We start from the raw sequence: 15414 nt of genomic DNA, 5'->3' as shown, positions 1-15414 counted from the left end.
TTTATTATTCATTATTTTCTTTGCATATTAAATTGGAATTTTATAAAGTGTCTTAACACTGATAAATATACCCTTCAACTTAGTATGCATATATTGAATAAAAATATGAATTTTCACCAGAATGCAAATAAATATGATAATGTGGCTAAACACTGAAAAAGATATGTACTTCAGCCTCTTGGTGTTAATATAGAGAATTAAGATATACATTTTCACAACGACATAATCCAAAATGCTTAAAAGTAAGCTGACAATGTAAAACCTTTGCCAGATATCCTCACTTCAAGAGTGCTGTGTTGCATCATCACGACTGTAAGTGAGACATGAATGGAGACGAGATGTGTGCTTGATGCGCCTGGCAGGCAGCAGACATATTCTGCCGACATGAAAGAGCCTCCCTGTGAGATGCATTGCAGACGCACTGCCCTAAATATCCGTCATCTCACAGGCAACTGCTCTGTTTATGTGCGGCAGAAGATTGAAATTAGAAAAAAACACCCAGCGGCTGACAGAGAGACAGGAAGCTCTGTATTTTACATGAGTAAATACCCCAAAATGCCCTATAGGCAGGGGCTGCTCTCACCGGAGCTGAAGTCGTCAAAGAGTGGCAGCTAAATGAAGGTTAAGTGGATTTCGAGGATAGCATCCAAGAGGCTGGGAAAACCCCTCATCCGGCAGCTCCCACGGGGCGTGGTGGGCTGCGGGACAGGGCTTCAGCTGATTGACTCCACCATGCGCACTGCATATTTCATGGCCCACCATCTAAGCTGACGATAGACAGGCGGCAGGAGTTGCACCTTAGTGCTCGGTTGCAGACGATGCCTTCCTGATGTCTTTTTTTTTTTTTTTTTTTTTTGACAGCATGGCATCATTGAAGTGTTACAGTGAATATGTGCTGCCAGACAGCAGTTTTTTGTTTACAGTGAGAGATTCACAGTTCAGTAGGTGGCAGATACCTCTCTCCTTTCGCTCCCCTTTCAGAAAATATTTGCTTTTACTCTAATGGAGTGAAGGAGCGTCCACTTCACAGGCAAACCATTCACAGACAAATAGACAGACAGACAGATTAAACAACAGGATGGATGGATGAATGGATTGATAAATAGATGGGGGTGATGTGATGTATGCATGGATCTCATAAGTGTGAACCTCTTGTGTTTTTTCTCAGATGAGGATGAGGATGGTGAACTTCGGAGGAGTGTCCCGCTGTCACCCTTAGAGAGATTTTTCTCTGAGGATGATTCAGTTAAACAGCATAAGAAGAAGAAACCCAGCAAGATAATGGAGGGAAAGGAGCCCAAAGTTAAGAAAAAGAAGAAAAAGGAGGTAACCTTTTAATTGCTATCTAACTGATTGAAGCATGGATGACACAGATGTTGTTATGACATCATCAGAATGCAAGTTATTTTCATGTTGTGAGGCTAAATCAGCATTTCTAGTATTCATAGCATCCTAGTGGTTTTGGTTTTTGAGTGGCATGATCAGTTACTGTAAATGTGTCACCTGTGAGGTGATCACATTTCTAATGTGAAAACCTGAGCAGGTCAAGTTCAACTAGTTCATAATGGTCAAAGGTTCAGTCAGATAGATACTATTTGTTTGCTCAACTTATCATGGCTGTGACTTACAATTTTGTACAACTGTCCATACATTGGGGTCCAAAACAACACTGAACACCATTGATCTTCATTGTATGAATAAAAAAATGCACTTTTTTAAATGTATGTTTTATAATATCTTCTTTTGTGTTCCACAGAAGACAGGGACTGTCCTATTAAAAAATAATAATTCAGGGCTCCCTCCCAGAAAAGTTAGGCTGACATTAGACCATCCATACAACAAGTAGCACCCTGATCTTCCTTCAGCCTACATTACATCACAGCACTCATAAGTAAGGCCAGGTTGAATGATCAGTATAAAACAACTTGCCTGACCTTAGTGTATTTTGTCATATTTTTTACTGATCAGCCTTTTTCTAGTCAGCTCTCTCTTTGCGCCTTGGCGAGAGATAAAACATTTGACAGGTCAGTCGGTCACAGTGCCCCCCAGCTGACTGTTTTCACCATTTAGATAATGAGAGGGATTCCTCTTTTTCTCCTCCTTATCCCTCCCTCGCTTTATCTGCCTCCTTGGACAGATTCAGTCATTCTCTCAACCCTCCCTTCTTCACAGCAGTGGTAAATGTGCCGTGGAGAGGGCAGAGAGGTCTCCCCTCAGCAGCTAAGAGCCCTGCTTGGCGTCAGTCATGCTCTCCCTGCAGTGCCGTGTCAGACATGGGCTCAAATCAATGCAGGTCAAAACCGCCGCCTGCCCTTCTGCTGTCCGCAAGTCCAACAGCTCAGCTTGCCAAAGCCGGCCACCTGCGCCGGAGCCTGATAGACTGTGGAGAGTCTAGGGATTGTAACGGGAGAGTGAGAATTGGTGCTTTGTCAGATGTAAACAATGATAAATGACATTTCAGTTGTACGGAAGAGCATTTTTTTCCTGCCTGGTATGTTGAAGATGAGGATGTTTTTGGGGAAAAGATCCCAAAGATGTCTGACACTATAAATGCAGTATTTAAAGACGTACTTTCATAATTTTCTTACTCTCATGTCCTTCCAAACCCAAATGACCAACTTTCTTCTGCGGCAGAGTGTTCACACTGCTTTTTTTCTTCTCCATACTCCATACTACAAAAAAGTGAATGAGTTAACGGGGGGGCTATCAAGCTCCAAAAAGGACAAAAAGTAACATAGCTATACACTGCAAAAAATGTCTTAAAATGAACATTTCTATTAAATTGTAGTGTTTTCTATACAAAAATATTGAAATGTAAGTCAAAAGATATTAAAATGTTAATAGTAGAACCATAAACCTAAATACATTTGGTTAGTTGTAGGTTTAGAAGAAAAAAAGGTAACATTTTAAAATAAGTTGTGTTAAATTATCAATAGAAATACTTCTATTCTGTCAATCATAGTTACAAATGCATTGTTAGTTAATGCACTAACTAACAATAACTAATGAGATCTTATTTAAAAAAGGCATGAGGAAAAGATTAATTTAAGATATCTTCTCTGAAAACATATTGTATAATATGATATTACTTATGTAATATTACTTATTACTATGATATTACTTATAATAGGATATTACTCTGAAAATATGTTATTTTATGTTTAGATATTTTAACAGGAAAATAATACAGATTAATTAATAAACGGTTTTTATTTTGTTCATTTAACTCATTTGCTATTTTCCAACTTGTAAAGCATTACAGTAACTAAGCGTGTGGAAAAGCCTGAAACTGTAATAATTTGTTGAAAGTCTTCCCATCCAGGTCACAAAACTAATTTGCATTCAATTAGATTTAACAATTAAATGTGTTGTGAATAGTCACAAGACAAAAGAACCAATTAAATCTTATTTCTGAAAAGTCGATAATCTACCCGAAATTTCTTTTTCATGTTCCACAGAAGAAACTCAGACAGGTTTCAAACAACATGAAGGTGAGTAAATGATGACAGAATTTAAAATGTTAGACAAACTCCCCCTTTAAATACTACATTTTCTATAGAGAAGAACTGCAGGATGGTGTCAGCCTGGATACATCTTTGTGACACATTATTTACATTGGATCTTTTTTTTCCCCTTTTGAGGTACATTGTCAGAAAATTGTGGCTTGGATTTTAGGAGACCTTTCAGCTCCAGCTGTTAAGCTCTTTAGTGGTTCTAGTCTTTGCCTTTTGCATGAGCACCCCTCCTTTTTCACTCTCTCTCCTTCCTCTCTCACTTTCTCCCTCCCCCATGTACGTGATTGAGATTTGTCTAGACGGGCCCAATAACACAGGCACTGCAACCATGGGGACTCTTCATAACAAGCTCGTTATGCAAACACATTTGATTGGATGGCGCTGTTCCATTGGCTGCTGCAGTGAGAGAGCTCCCCATACACCCCCCCCACCACACTCCCAACACTGCACAGTTTGGTTTCCATGGCAACTCAGAACGGCTGCTGGTGGAGCTTGTGCGCTCTGCGGCAGTGCCGGCCTACCCTGTGCCGGGGAGACGTCTGCCAGCCAGTGCACAGCTGCAGCACAGCAACAGGGCCGGTGAGACGTCTGCACACACACACGCACAGCTGCAGCACAGCAACAGGCTTTCTCCAAGCATGCACACACACACACACACACACACAGTAATCCACCCACTGAAACGTGTGTTTCTTAGCAGTATGATTAATAATAGTGTCATAATGATCTGTTTTTTCCTTTACTGAAAATGTGGAGTTGATTTTACATTTATCAATAGTTACGCCATAGTAAAAGCCTGTTTTTAATCAAAGCCTGTGGATGTGGGGTCTTTACCAATTAGAAGGATCTCCGTTTAATGCCTCCTACAAGTACTAAAGTCATATTTTGGCAGAGGCAATATTTTCTGTGAAACATGCAGTGCATCAGATTTCAGATGCACTATTCTGTGGTTCGCTAAGTGTACTAAGCTGTATTGCATTGTTGGTTTTAGCTCAATTGGCAGATGCTTTGCTAAAGCAATGGCACAAAACACAATGGTAAAGATCTTTTATGCTGTCATTAGAAATATAAAAAAAACATTTGGTATTATGAAACATCGATTTTGGTTATCATTATGATAATAAATATGAAATGCTAGCTACTGTGAATGGGAAAATTTGTAAAAGTGCTTGTTAAGATAAAGATTCAATAACATCAAATCAGCAATAATCTGACAATAAGGGTATCATAAATTATGCTAAAATCAAACTAAAAACTGAAATGTATTTTTCAGTTGGGTTCAGCTAATGTGTGTGTTCAGATTCCACCAAAAAGGAGATTTGCTCTTTACTGAAAGGCTTAACTATCATTTCTACAGCTGCCATATTGAGCGTTACAATTTCTCCCATTAATTTTTATTTGAGTGTTCCTCATCTTTTTCTGTAATGTCTCCGCCTGTACTCACAGGGGCTTCCTAGTGGGCTAGATGACATGTCAGACAGAGAGGATCATGGTCACAGGTCAGGAAGTGAGAGCAGCACCTACAGCAACCTGAAGAAGAAAAAGAAGAAGCCCAAAGAGAAGAAGGAGAGAAAAACTAAACAGCGAAAGAAAGACGATGATGAGGACGACGATGATGACGATGATGGAAACATGAAGGTTCTCACTTAGAAATGCTCTATTGTGCTCTATTAGCCACGAGAATAAATGAATAACGGTTTCTCATGTGACACCAGGAACCAAAGTCATCCAGTCAGCTGATGCAAGAGTGGGGTCTCGAAGATGTGCAGTATGCCTTCTCAGAGGACGACTATAAAACCATCACCAACTACAAAGCCTTCAGCCAGTTTCTTAGGTAGGATTTTAGTTTTCCTTCTGCATGGACAAAGTTCTAATGCCCTGCTGTCAAGCTGTCTTGTTCTATTTTAACACATTCCTTCTGGCAAATGCTAATGCCTGTATGAAGTAATGCCATTATGATGACAGGTTTTCTAATAATAGGCATTGAAATAAGATGTACTGTCAGACCCACACCATGCATGTCTACTGTAACCAGCATAATATTTAATTTGATAGACATTCTTTTAGTATATGCTTCTGATTTCTGATTCGTCGTGCCTGACAACATCCAGTACTTGAGGTAAAATCACCACAATGCATGGCCTCGTATAAAATTTGCCACAAAAAAATTCAACTTCATTGTCTAACAATAGTTTTTTTCTTTGCTATTTTTTTGTGGACAGGCCCCTCATTGCCAAGAAGAACCCCAAGATCCCCATGTCAAAAATGATGACGGTGCTCGGAGCGAAATGGAGAGAGTTCAGCGCGAACAACCCTTTCAAAGGCACCTCTGCAACTGCTGTAGCGGCTGCCGTGGCTGCTGCCGTGGAAACTGTCAACGTGGCTCCGCCCATCTGTATTAGAAGTATCCAACAGATCTCTCCATCTGGGCCAATCAAGAAAGCCAAAACCAAAGAGGGAAAGGGTAATTTAATGGTCTTTTTGTTGGTTATACAGGGGTTTATATCTAGGATCAGATTTCCAAAGCAGTTAGTGGAGGTTTTTACATTGTTTACATATGTAACATGATTAATGATTGGCTGTTGGCAATTCTTTATTTAAATGTGTTTAGTTTTTCACTCACACGAGTGTGACTTAAACTTTGAAACTTAAAAGAGAACTGTGTAATTTTCTATGAATAGCTTATTTATAGTTGACCCTGGATATTATATGAAGTATTTTAACATCAAAATATTAAGTGCGCATATGTGTTTACAAAAAAAAAAAAAAAAGTGTTATATGTATGTCCGAAGAATGCAGTATTGTTCTCAGATCTAAAAAAAAGTTTCTGTTTTGTTTATCTCATCTGGACTGCATTGCAGGGCCTGGCGCTAAAAAAAAAAGCAAGCCAGTGAAAGAAACAAAAAAGAAAGGGAAACCGAAGAAGTCCAAATCGAAAGCAGGCCAGAGTGGAAAAAGGAAAAAAGGCTCTTCGGTGAGAATGTGCTTTCACTGAAATCTTTCTAGGGCTTAACCTGTATCACATGGTAAGATTCCCCTTAGCTATTTAATTGAGAGAGAACTGAATAATGTTTTAGCTTTTCCACTTCCCAGAACAATTCATGGATCATTTGTATAGATATTCTTCCCAAGTGTTCTGGTTCCTCCCAGTTTTATTAGGTTCTTTCTGAAGTTGTTTTCCATGTTATGACCTTTTCATGTTTGATGAAGACTTATTGTGCCTTTTGCATAAACGGTCACATGAAATCATCCAGTTTGAGGAGTATGACCTCATTTTAGGGAATGCTTTAACTGTTTTAATGCCTTGTTTCTCAGAGTGAGGAGGATTTCCTGGATGACTTTTCAGACTTTGATGACATCAGCATTCACAGTGCCTCTGTACGCTCAGATACTTCAGCGGCACCCAAGAAGAAGTCAACCCGCAGAGGACAGAAAAAAAGAAAAAGTGAATATATTATTATTATTATTGTTGTTGTTAACTACACTACCTATATATATATATATATATATATATATATATATATATATATATAGCTATATATATATATATATATAGCTAGCCATTATATATAAATATAGCTATAACTCCTTCAGAGATCATTGTAATATACTGATTTCCTGCTCAGGATTCAAATAACTTTTTTTGTAACATTATAAATGTCTGTACTCACACTTTTGATAAGTTAAAAGTGTCCTTGCTAAATACAAGAATTTAAAAAAATTGTACAGATGCCAATTCTTTGAACGGTAGTGTAAGTCTTGATAACAAAATCAAAGTTTATTACATTGAAATATTGTTGTTAAAATTATGAAATATAATGTATTGAAATTACACAGTACTTGAACTATTTAGGTTTCACTTTGAACTCTATTGTTAAAGTAGGAGAGGATGGAGACGGCTACGAGACAGACCATCAAGACTACTGTGAGGTTTGTCAGCAGGGAGGAGAGATCATTCTATGTGACACCTGTCCCAGAGCATATCACCTGGTGTGTCTGGATCCAGAACTGGAGAAAGCCCCTGAGGGCAAATGGAGCTGCCCCCACTGTGTGAGGAAATCCCTCCCTGCTTCACAACAAGCATATACATGCAAAGAAATACATTCTTGTACATTCAAGGCCACAGAAGCTGTGCTATTCAGTCTGACAGTTTACTGCCTCATCTCTCAGGAAAAAGAAGGCATTCAGTGGGAGGCCAAAGATGATGAGGAGGACGAAGATGAGGTTGTTGGTGAGGAGGAAGATGACCACATGGAGTTCTGCAGAGTGTGTAAGGATGGAGGAGAGCTGCTGTGCTGTGACACCTGCCCTTCCTCCTACCACATCCACTGTCTCAACCCACCGCTTCCTGAAATTCCCAATGGAGAATGGCTGTGTCCACGATGCATGGTGAGAAACGTCTGTATGGATCAGTTCAGTTAGAATCATTCTCAAGAGACTTTGAAATAGTTGAAAATTAGACTTGGCTTTTGAAAGAAGTCCTTAATGCTCATCGAGGCTGCATTATTTAAATAAAAATACAGTAAAATAGTAATATTGTGAAATATATTGTCTTCTATTTTAATATATTTTAAAGTGTAATTTATTCCTTGGATGGCAAAGCTGAATTTTCAGCATCATTAGTCCAGTCTTCAGTGTCACATGATTCTTTAGAAATCATTCTAATATGCTGTTTTAGTGCTAAAGAAACATTTCTTATTATTATCAATACTGAAAACAGTTGTGCTGCTTAATGTGTTTGTGTAAACCATCATGCATGATCATTTTTATCAGGATTCTTTTATGAATTGAAATGTTTTCTTTGATGAATAGACAATTTTGATCAATTTAATGCATCATTTCTGAATAAAGGTATAAATTTCTCCCTCAAACACACACACACACACACACACACACACACACACACACAAAAAAAAAACATCTTACTGAGCACGGTCATTTTATTTAGGTCTGTTAGTACAGCTTCGCAAAAAAAAGAACAATTATAGTTGAACTAAACATTTTCATGACACTTTCAAAAGAAAAAATATATATATTATAAGTCTGCCTCAAATCAAACTTTAAAAGCACAAGTAAAAGCATATATTGTTTTGAACATTGTGCACAGTTGAGCACTGTTCATCATCTATCATCCATATTTCCCCTAGTGTCCACCACTAAAAGGGAAAGTCCAGAAGATTCTGCACTGGGTGTGGGGCGATCCTCCTCTACCACCTGAGGTTCCTCTTGGGCAAGATGGAGAGAAGGTGGACGGTTTGGCCAAAATACCGCTGAAGGGTCGTCCAGAGAGGCAGCTGTTTGTGAAATGGGCTGCGCTGTCCTACTGGCACTGCTCCTGGGTCAGCGAACTACAGGTGGGACTCCCACATTTCCTCAGCAGAGACATTAATTAAATCATGCATGCTCTTTTGGGTTGTATCTCTGATTACATTTTGGTTCTTTCCCTTGATGCAGTTGGAGCTATATCACACGGTAATGTACCGTAACTACCAGCGTAAGAATGACATGGATGAACCGCCACCGTACGACTACGGCTCTGGGGAGGAGGAGCTTAACAGTGAAAAGAGGAGGAGCAAAGACCCTCAGTATGCAGCCATGGAGGAACGATTCTACCGTTACGGCATAAAGCCGGAGTGGATGATCATTCATCGGATCCTCAACCACAGGTACATGGGCCACAGTTACTAATGCTAATGCTATACTTCAGAAATTGTGCTTTTCATGCAGGAAATTATTGTATAATTATATGCCTTAAGACTGTGTTTTGTATGTTGAAGTTTTGATAAGGACGGAGATGTACACTACCTGATTAAATGGAGAGATTTGCCATATGATCAGTGTACCTGGGAGACCGATGACTTCGACATCCCATATTATGACAGCTTTAAACAAGCCTACTGGGACCACAGGCAAGCCATTTCATTTAAATTTCATGTGGATTTAAATGGGCGCAAACACACATAAAGAGCTTTCCATGAAGAGGGTATTAACTCTTTCCCCGCAATTGACGAGTTATCTCGTCATTTAGAAGACAATGCTTCCCCGCCATTGACGAGTTTTCACTGATATACACTCGGGGCGCTATTTGATATATTCTGGGGGCGCTATTACACACCCGAACAAAAAAACACACGTGAACAGGACGGAACTAGCGATCTCTTATATAAATAGATGCATATGATAAATAATGCGATCATCGGCAATAGACAGCAAATAAATGAAAACTGCATAATGTTATGGAGTAAAGTGATGATCCAGGTAGTGGTATATGGCTGTGCAAGCTTTGGAGGAATTGATGGTAGCGATTTTAATAATCATACTGAATATTATCCAGATGTAGTTTTTGATAAAAATTTGATTTTCTCACCTTTTTGTTCAAAATTATAAATTTTTATGAAACCTACCTATATTCAAGTGTTGATAAAAAAAGAATGCTTTAAAACAGATTTTTGTTGTTGTTGTTGTTTAAAAGTAGAGGCTTTGATCTTTATTTTGGTGTATTGCATATTCAAATATTCATCCAGCAAAATATACTGTAGGCCTTAAAATTTTTATCAAAATCGCTGGCGGTGACTGGCAATAAAAAAAGAAAAGAAAATTGAAGGCCTGCGATTTCTGCAATCATGCACTTCATTTTTAGCAATAGACAACAAACAAGCATCCAATTAAATAGAGCATTTCTAAAATAAAACAAAAACTTTTCCAGAATGGGTAACAGGGTTTCTAAATTAATCTAAATTAAGCTGTCTTTCTAGTTATTAGCTATTTTACAGTAAATACTACTACATAAATATTAAGTAGTGAATTATAATTCTTTTTTAGTTATATTAAATATATTTATGATAAATTGGAAATATAAATGTTAATTTTGAAATAAATTTATTATTAATATAACTACAATTAATAAATTTTTTGACTTGTTTTCATGCTCTATTTTTGAAAGACAATATATGTGACAATTTAAGACAGTTATGTAATGTGTTTAAAACTAAACTTTAGTTTTAAAAATGGAAGGAAAAATTGATTTGTGCTTATGATGAAAAAAATGAAGAAAATAAAGAAATTTGTTTTGTAAAGTGTGTTGTGTGTGAGGTGGAATAGATTAATTTGATTTTTTTTTGGAATCAGGTGCTCGGTGAAAGCCATCACCCCCTGCTGTTCAGAAAGGGAAAGAGACTCAAAGAGGAAATAAAGAGGAGAGAACCTCCACCAGACACTCCGATTGTGGATGTGAGTGCAATTACTAATTTGCTTCATGAATTCATGGCTGAATTTATCTTGCTTTATGAATTTACACTTTTTCAGTTATTCGCTTAGACTGAATCTCAGTGTCATTCTCTCCTATTTATGTGTCATTGGTCACAGCCCACCATCAAGTTTGAACAGCAGCCATGGTACATTGATGACACAGGGGGAACTTTGCACCCATACCAGCTGGAAGGCCTGAACTGGTTGCGATTCTCTTGGGCCCAAGGAACCGACACAATCTTGGCTGATGAAATGGGTCTTGGCAAGACTGTGCAGACTATAGTGTTCCTGTACTCACTCTACAAAGAGGTCTGGGCGCCAATTGAACTTTTTCAAACACATTTGAGAGAGGAAGGGAACAGAGTATAACAGAGTTGCTTGTTTCAGGGTCACTCCAAAGGGCCATTTCTGGTCAGTGCGCCACTCTCTACCATCATCAACTGGGAGAGAGAGTTTGAGATGTGGGCTCCGGATTTCTATGTTGTGACTTACACAGGGGACAAAGACAGCAGGGCTGTCATACGCGAGAATGAATTTACCTTCGAGGACAGCACCGTCAAATTGGGTCGCAAGGTTTTCCGCATGAAGGTAAGAGAGTGTGGTGGACTAGCGTCAACATTTTGATGCCTTATACCCCTAAACAATATTTTGCACCAAACCAAAGCTGATTTACATCATCCTCTCACTGGTACCTGATTACATATTTCAGCATCCAAACAATTTTAAAAAGCATCCTAGCTTCTGAAAGGTTTCATTTAGAGGTGCATTGTTTCTGATCAGAGTTTTTCATCACAGAAGGACACACCGATAAAGTTTCATGTCCTGTTGACGTCATATGAACTGATCACCATTGATCAGGCAGTACTTGGCTCCATTGCCTGGGCCTGTTTGGTTGTGGATGAAGCCCACCGACTGAAGAATAACCAGTCAAAGGTACAGAATTCAAGGAAAGATTTATGACATCATCATATTCATAAAAATAATGAAGTGTACAATAAAAAAATAAAATAAATCCACTATAATTTATATGATTTAATACCAATGTTTAATATATAGTTTAATACCATTTTTCCCAATAGTACAGAAATTTTAAATATTTTTATTCTTTTACTTTATATGTTTTCTTTGTTGTACACTGTTCAAAGTAATAATGCATGAACAACTAAAATGAAATATTTTAGGAAAATTTCATTGAAACATTTTAAGAATCTAGTGAAAAAATATTTTCAGGTTTAGTATCAAATTTTGAATCACAGATTTCTCAGTGTTTCAGACGTTTTTTTTTTTTATATCGTAATAGATTATAATCTATAAACGAATGCTCAGTTTTTCAGAATTCTGAATGGCTACAGAATCTACTATAAGCTGCTCTTGACTGGAACCCCTTTGCAGAACAATCTCGAAGAGCTTTTTCACCTGCTCAACTTTCTTACCCCGGAGCGCTTCAAGTAAGATTGCAGACTGCGTGATTCACCTGGTGATTCATACTGTAGATCCACTCATAGAATAATGTTCCCCCGCAGAGTGATCACAGGGTTTAGATTGAAACATGTTTTTCATATGATTTGATGGAAGTGAATTCTATCTTCCCTTATATCCAAATGAAAATGTTGTTGTGCGCAGTAACCTGGAGGGCTTTCTGGAGGAGTTTGCGGACATCTCGAAAGAGGACCAGATTAAGAAACTACACGACCTGCTTGGGCCACACATGCTCAGGAGACTGAAGGCAGATGTGTTTAAGAACATGCCAGCAAAAACCGAGCTCATAGTGCGGGTAGAGCTCAGCCCAATGCAGAAGTCAGTCTTAGGCTCTCTGTTCCTATAATACTACAATTTAATTTATTATCACACAATATCATAAGATTTTTATTTTTTTTTTCTGTCACAGAAAATACTACAAGTTCATTTTAACACGTAACTTTGAGGCGTTGAATTCCAAGGGAGGAGGGAACCAGGTGTCTCTTCTTAACATCATGATGGACTTGAAGAAATGTTGCAACCATCCCTACCTGTTTCCAGTTGCTGCAGTGGTGAGGAGGGGAGGGGAGGGGAACATATGGAGGCCCCCAGTTTATATCACTGCAGTGGTTTATTGTTAGCACATGTAATGGCAATACATTTTCTGTTTTATAAGAGCTATTTAAAAACTTGGGTTTAGGAGTGTATTGTTTCTTATATCTGCAGCGAATTTAATGCATAATATCGGGCTTATCTTACATTCTCATGTTTAAGGACAAAAAAACATTCTGTGATATTGAAGTTGTTTACTCTTAGAAACATTGCCTGCTGACTATTAATGATGCTTGCTATGGCAAGCACCACTTTTACTATTGCGTATACTTAGAGTTAAGGGTTTTTCAAAATTATGGATGTGAAGGAGCTATGGACATGAATGATACCTCAAATTAAGTGGCTTAAAGAGATGTGCTTTCCTGCATGAATAGACTTCACTTGGTGGATTATGAAACAATCCCATGCCTACACTGGAGGGACCTTAGCCATATCTAGAAACCAGAATATCGTAGAGACTGGGGCCTTTTGATTTGAACCCAAAACACTCACGTAATCAATTCTATTGAGCTAAAAGCTACAGTACATAGACCATAGCAATAGCTATGCCATGCCACTCCAACCGCCCCCACAAAACCCTTGCATTTTGGTGCTAAGCACTGTTCTTAATTTCTGAGCTGTTTTAATGGTTGCTACAGATGTGTCTTCTAACAAAACATTCATTTAAAAAAAAAAAATATGTACTTTTATTAAACTGATCAAAAGCAAAAATTACAAAAGATTTCTATTTCAAATCAGTGCTTCTTATTTAAACCTTCTATTTATCAAAGAATCCTGAAAAAATGTTTCCCCCAAAAATAAAGCATCACAACTGTTTTCAACATTGATAATAAAAAGAAATGTTTTATGAGCACCAAGTCAGCATATTAGAATGATTTCTGATGGATCATGTGACACCGAAGACTGGAGTAATGATGCTGAAAATCCATTACAGGAATAAATTAAAAGAGAAAACTGTAAATTTAAATTGTATTCATATTTCACAGTATTACTGTGTGTCCTGTATTTTTGCTCAAATAATGTCAGACTTCTTTCAAAATCATTTAAAAAACTTACCAACCCCACACTTTTCAATAGTTTATAATATAGTCTATAAAACAACTTTTATATAATAATATTTTATTTACATTTGTCAAGTGTTTTGTATGTTTTCATTTTTATATGTGCAGGAAGCTCCGGTCTTACCCAATGGTTCTTATGATGGCAACCTCCTGGTGAAATCCTCAGGAAAGCTCACCCTGCTTCAGAAGATGCTCAAAAAACTGAAAGATGAAGGGCACAGGGTTCTGATCTTCTCTCAGGTATAGTGTGCGGTACTTATTCCCTCTTTTAGAGCTTAGAATACCCTGTGAATAAAAAATAAATAAATAAATAAAAACTTAAATACGTGGCGGCCTTGCCTTTATTTCAGTGGAAGATTAATTAGATGGTAAACTGTGAATAGAAAATAAGTGCAGAGCTCATTCATCTTTTAAATGGAGTTGACAAATGGAAAGGCGGGGCCTATATTAATCTCTGCTTTGTTGTTAAGTCCTTAGACTCTTTTCCCTCCCATTTTAAATTGCCTGTGGAATCACTGCATCCATTAATTTGATGAATGGCACAGGTAAAGGGAGGATGTCTTGATGAGACTTCATTTTGCCACCCTTTTATTTCCCAAGTGCTTGAAAATAAACATACATATTAATGTTATGGCATGTCGTATGTTTCTTAAGTCCTTTAAGCTTGATTAAAGAGGATGGCCGTGTTTCTGTAACCTCTTGTTGTTGTATTTTGCATAGATGGAATTAAGCATGAGCTGGCAAGCTGAGTTTGCTTAACATTTTGCTTAACACTGCCATTTGTCCCATTGTTGGATACCACTGTTATCTTCCAGTTTGTGTCTCATCCTGCACTGTTGATCCCTCTCTTTGATGACAAAGATGCTAGACCTGCTAGAGGACTTCCTTGAGTTTGAAGGATATAAATATGAGCGTATTGATGGGGGCATCACAGGGGGGCTGCGACAGGAGGCCATTGATCGATTTAACGGTGAGGATGCCAGCAGTGATGTCTGTGTGTGTGGGGGATAGTGGATACTAAGGCACTCATACTGACTGTCTGTCACTGTCACCCTGTGTGCAGCACCCGGAGCTCAGCAGTTCTGTTTTCTGCTCTCCACACGTGCTGGAGGATTGGGTATCAATCTGGCAACCGCAGACACTGTGATCATATATGACTCTGACTGGAACCCACACAATGATATTCAGGTAATGCAAACAACAATGCTGGGGAAGATACTTTAAACAGTGACATATAATTTAAAGTAGTTCAAGTACTCTTTTGAAAAGTATTAAGCTGCACTATAAGGAACTACACTACACTATATATATATATATATATGGGTGATATTTAATTTAATATATATATATATATGTTTGATTATTTTTTTTATTTTTTTTTTTTATTTTTTTTTTTGTTTTGTTTTTCTTGCTGTGTTCTTTTTCTTTTTCTCTTCATCTATCTTTTCTCTTTGTCCTTGCAGGCATTCAGCAGGGCACATCGTATCGGGCAAAATAAAAAGGTGATGATCTATCGCTTT

General features: G+C 37.9%; 1 protein-coding gene across 4 annotated transcripts in view; it reads left to right on the top strand.

Moving 5' to 3' along the window:
* The window catches only part of LOC109087256 (chromodomain-helicase-DNA-binding protein 5-like), a 32887-nt gene that overhangs the window by 4386 nt on the left and 13087 nt on the right, over positions 1-15414 (top strand). For 2 of the 4 annotated variants that reach the window (XM_042766521.1, XM_042766523.1), the window contains exons 2-23: positions 1169-1326; positions 4962-5153; positions 5231-5349; positions 5738-5979; positions 6377-6489; positions 6831-6960; positions 7399-7565; positions 7686-7904; positions 8663-8869; positions 8970-9181; positions 9293-9423; positions 10636-10745; positions 10881-11072; positions 11151-11351; positions 11559-11696; positions 12090-12211; positions 12387-12560; positions 12652-12793; positions 14003-14134; positions 14747-14864; positions 14958-15082; positions 15358-15414. The exon at positions 15358-15414 is cut by the window's right edge and continues 190 nt beyond it. In XM_042766521.1, coding sequence (XP_042622455.1) covers positions 1169-1326; positions 4962-5153; positions 5231-5349; positions 5738-5979; positions 6377-6489; positions 6831-6960; positions 7399-7565; positions 7686-7904; positions 8663-8869; positions 8970-9181; positions 9293-9423; positions 10636-10745; positions 10881-11072; positions 11151-11351; positions 11559-11696; positions 12090-12211; positions 12387-12560; positions 12652-12793; positions 14003-14134; positions 14747-14864; positions 14958-15082; positions 15358-15414 — 3401 coding nt within the window. Of the gene's footprint in view, positions 1-1168; positions 1327-4961; positions 5154-5230; positions 5350-5737; positions 5980-6376; positions 6490-6830; positions 6961-7395; positions 7566-7685; positions 7905-8662; positions 8870-8969; positions 9182-9292; positions 9424-10635; positions 10746-10880; positions 11073-11150; positions 11352-11558; positions 11697-12089; positions 12212-12386; positions 12561-12651; positions 12794-14002; positions 14135-14746; positions 14865-14957; positions 15083-15357 lie in introns of all 4 variants that reach the window. The other 2 variants (XM_042766520.1, XM_042766519.1) reach the window with 1 other exon arrangement.

The sequence above is a fragment of the Cyprinus carpio genome, chromosome A11, assembly GCF_018340385.1.
Source record: "Cyprinus carpio isolate SPL01 chromosome A11, ASM1834038v1, whole genome shotgun sequence".
NCBI classification, from domain to species: domain Eukaryota; kingdom Metazoa; phylum Chordata; class Actinopteri; order Cypriniformes; family Cyprinidae; genus Cyprinus; species Cyprinus carpio.
The sequence above is the reverse complement of the archived record's forward strand: the minus strand, read 5'-3'. Positions and strand labels throughout refer to the sequence as shown.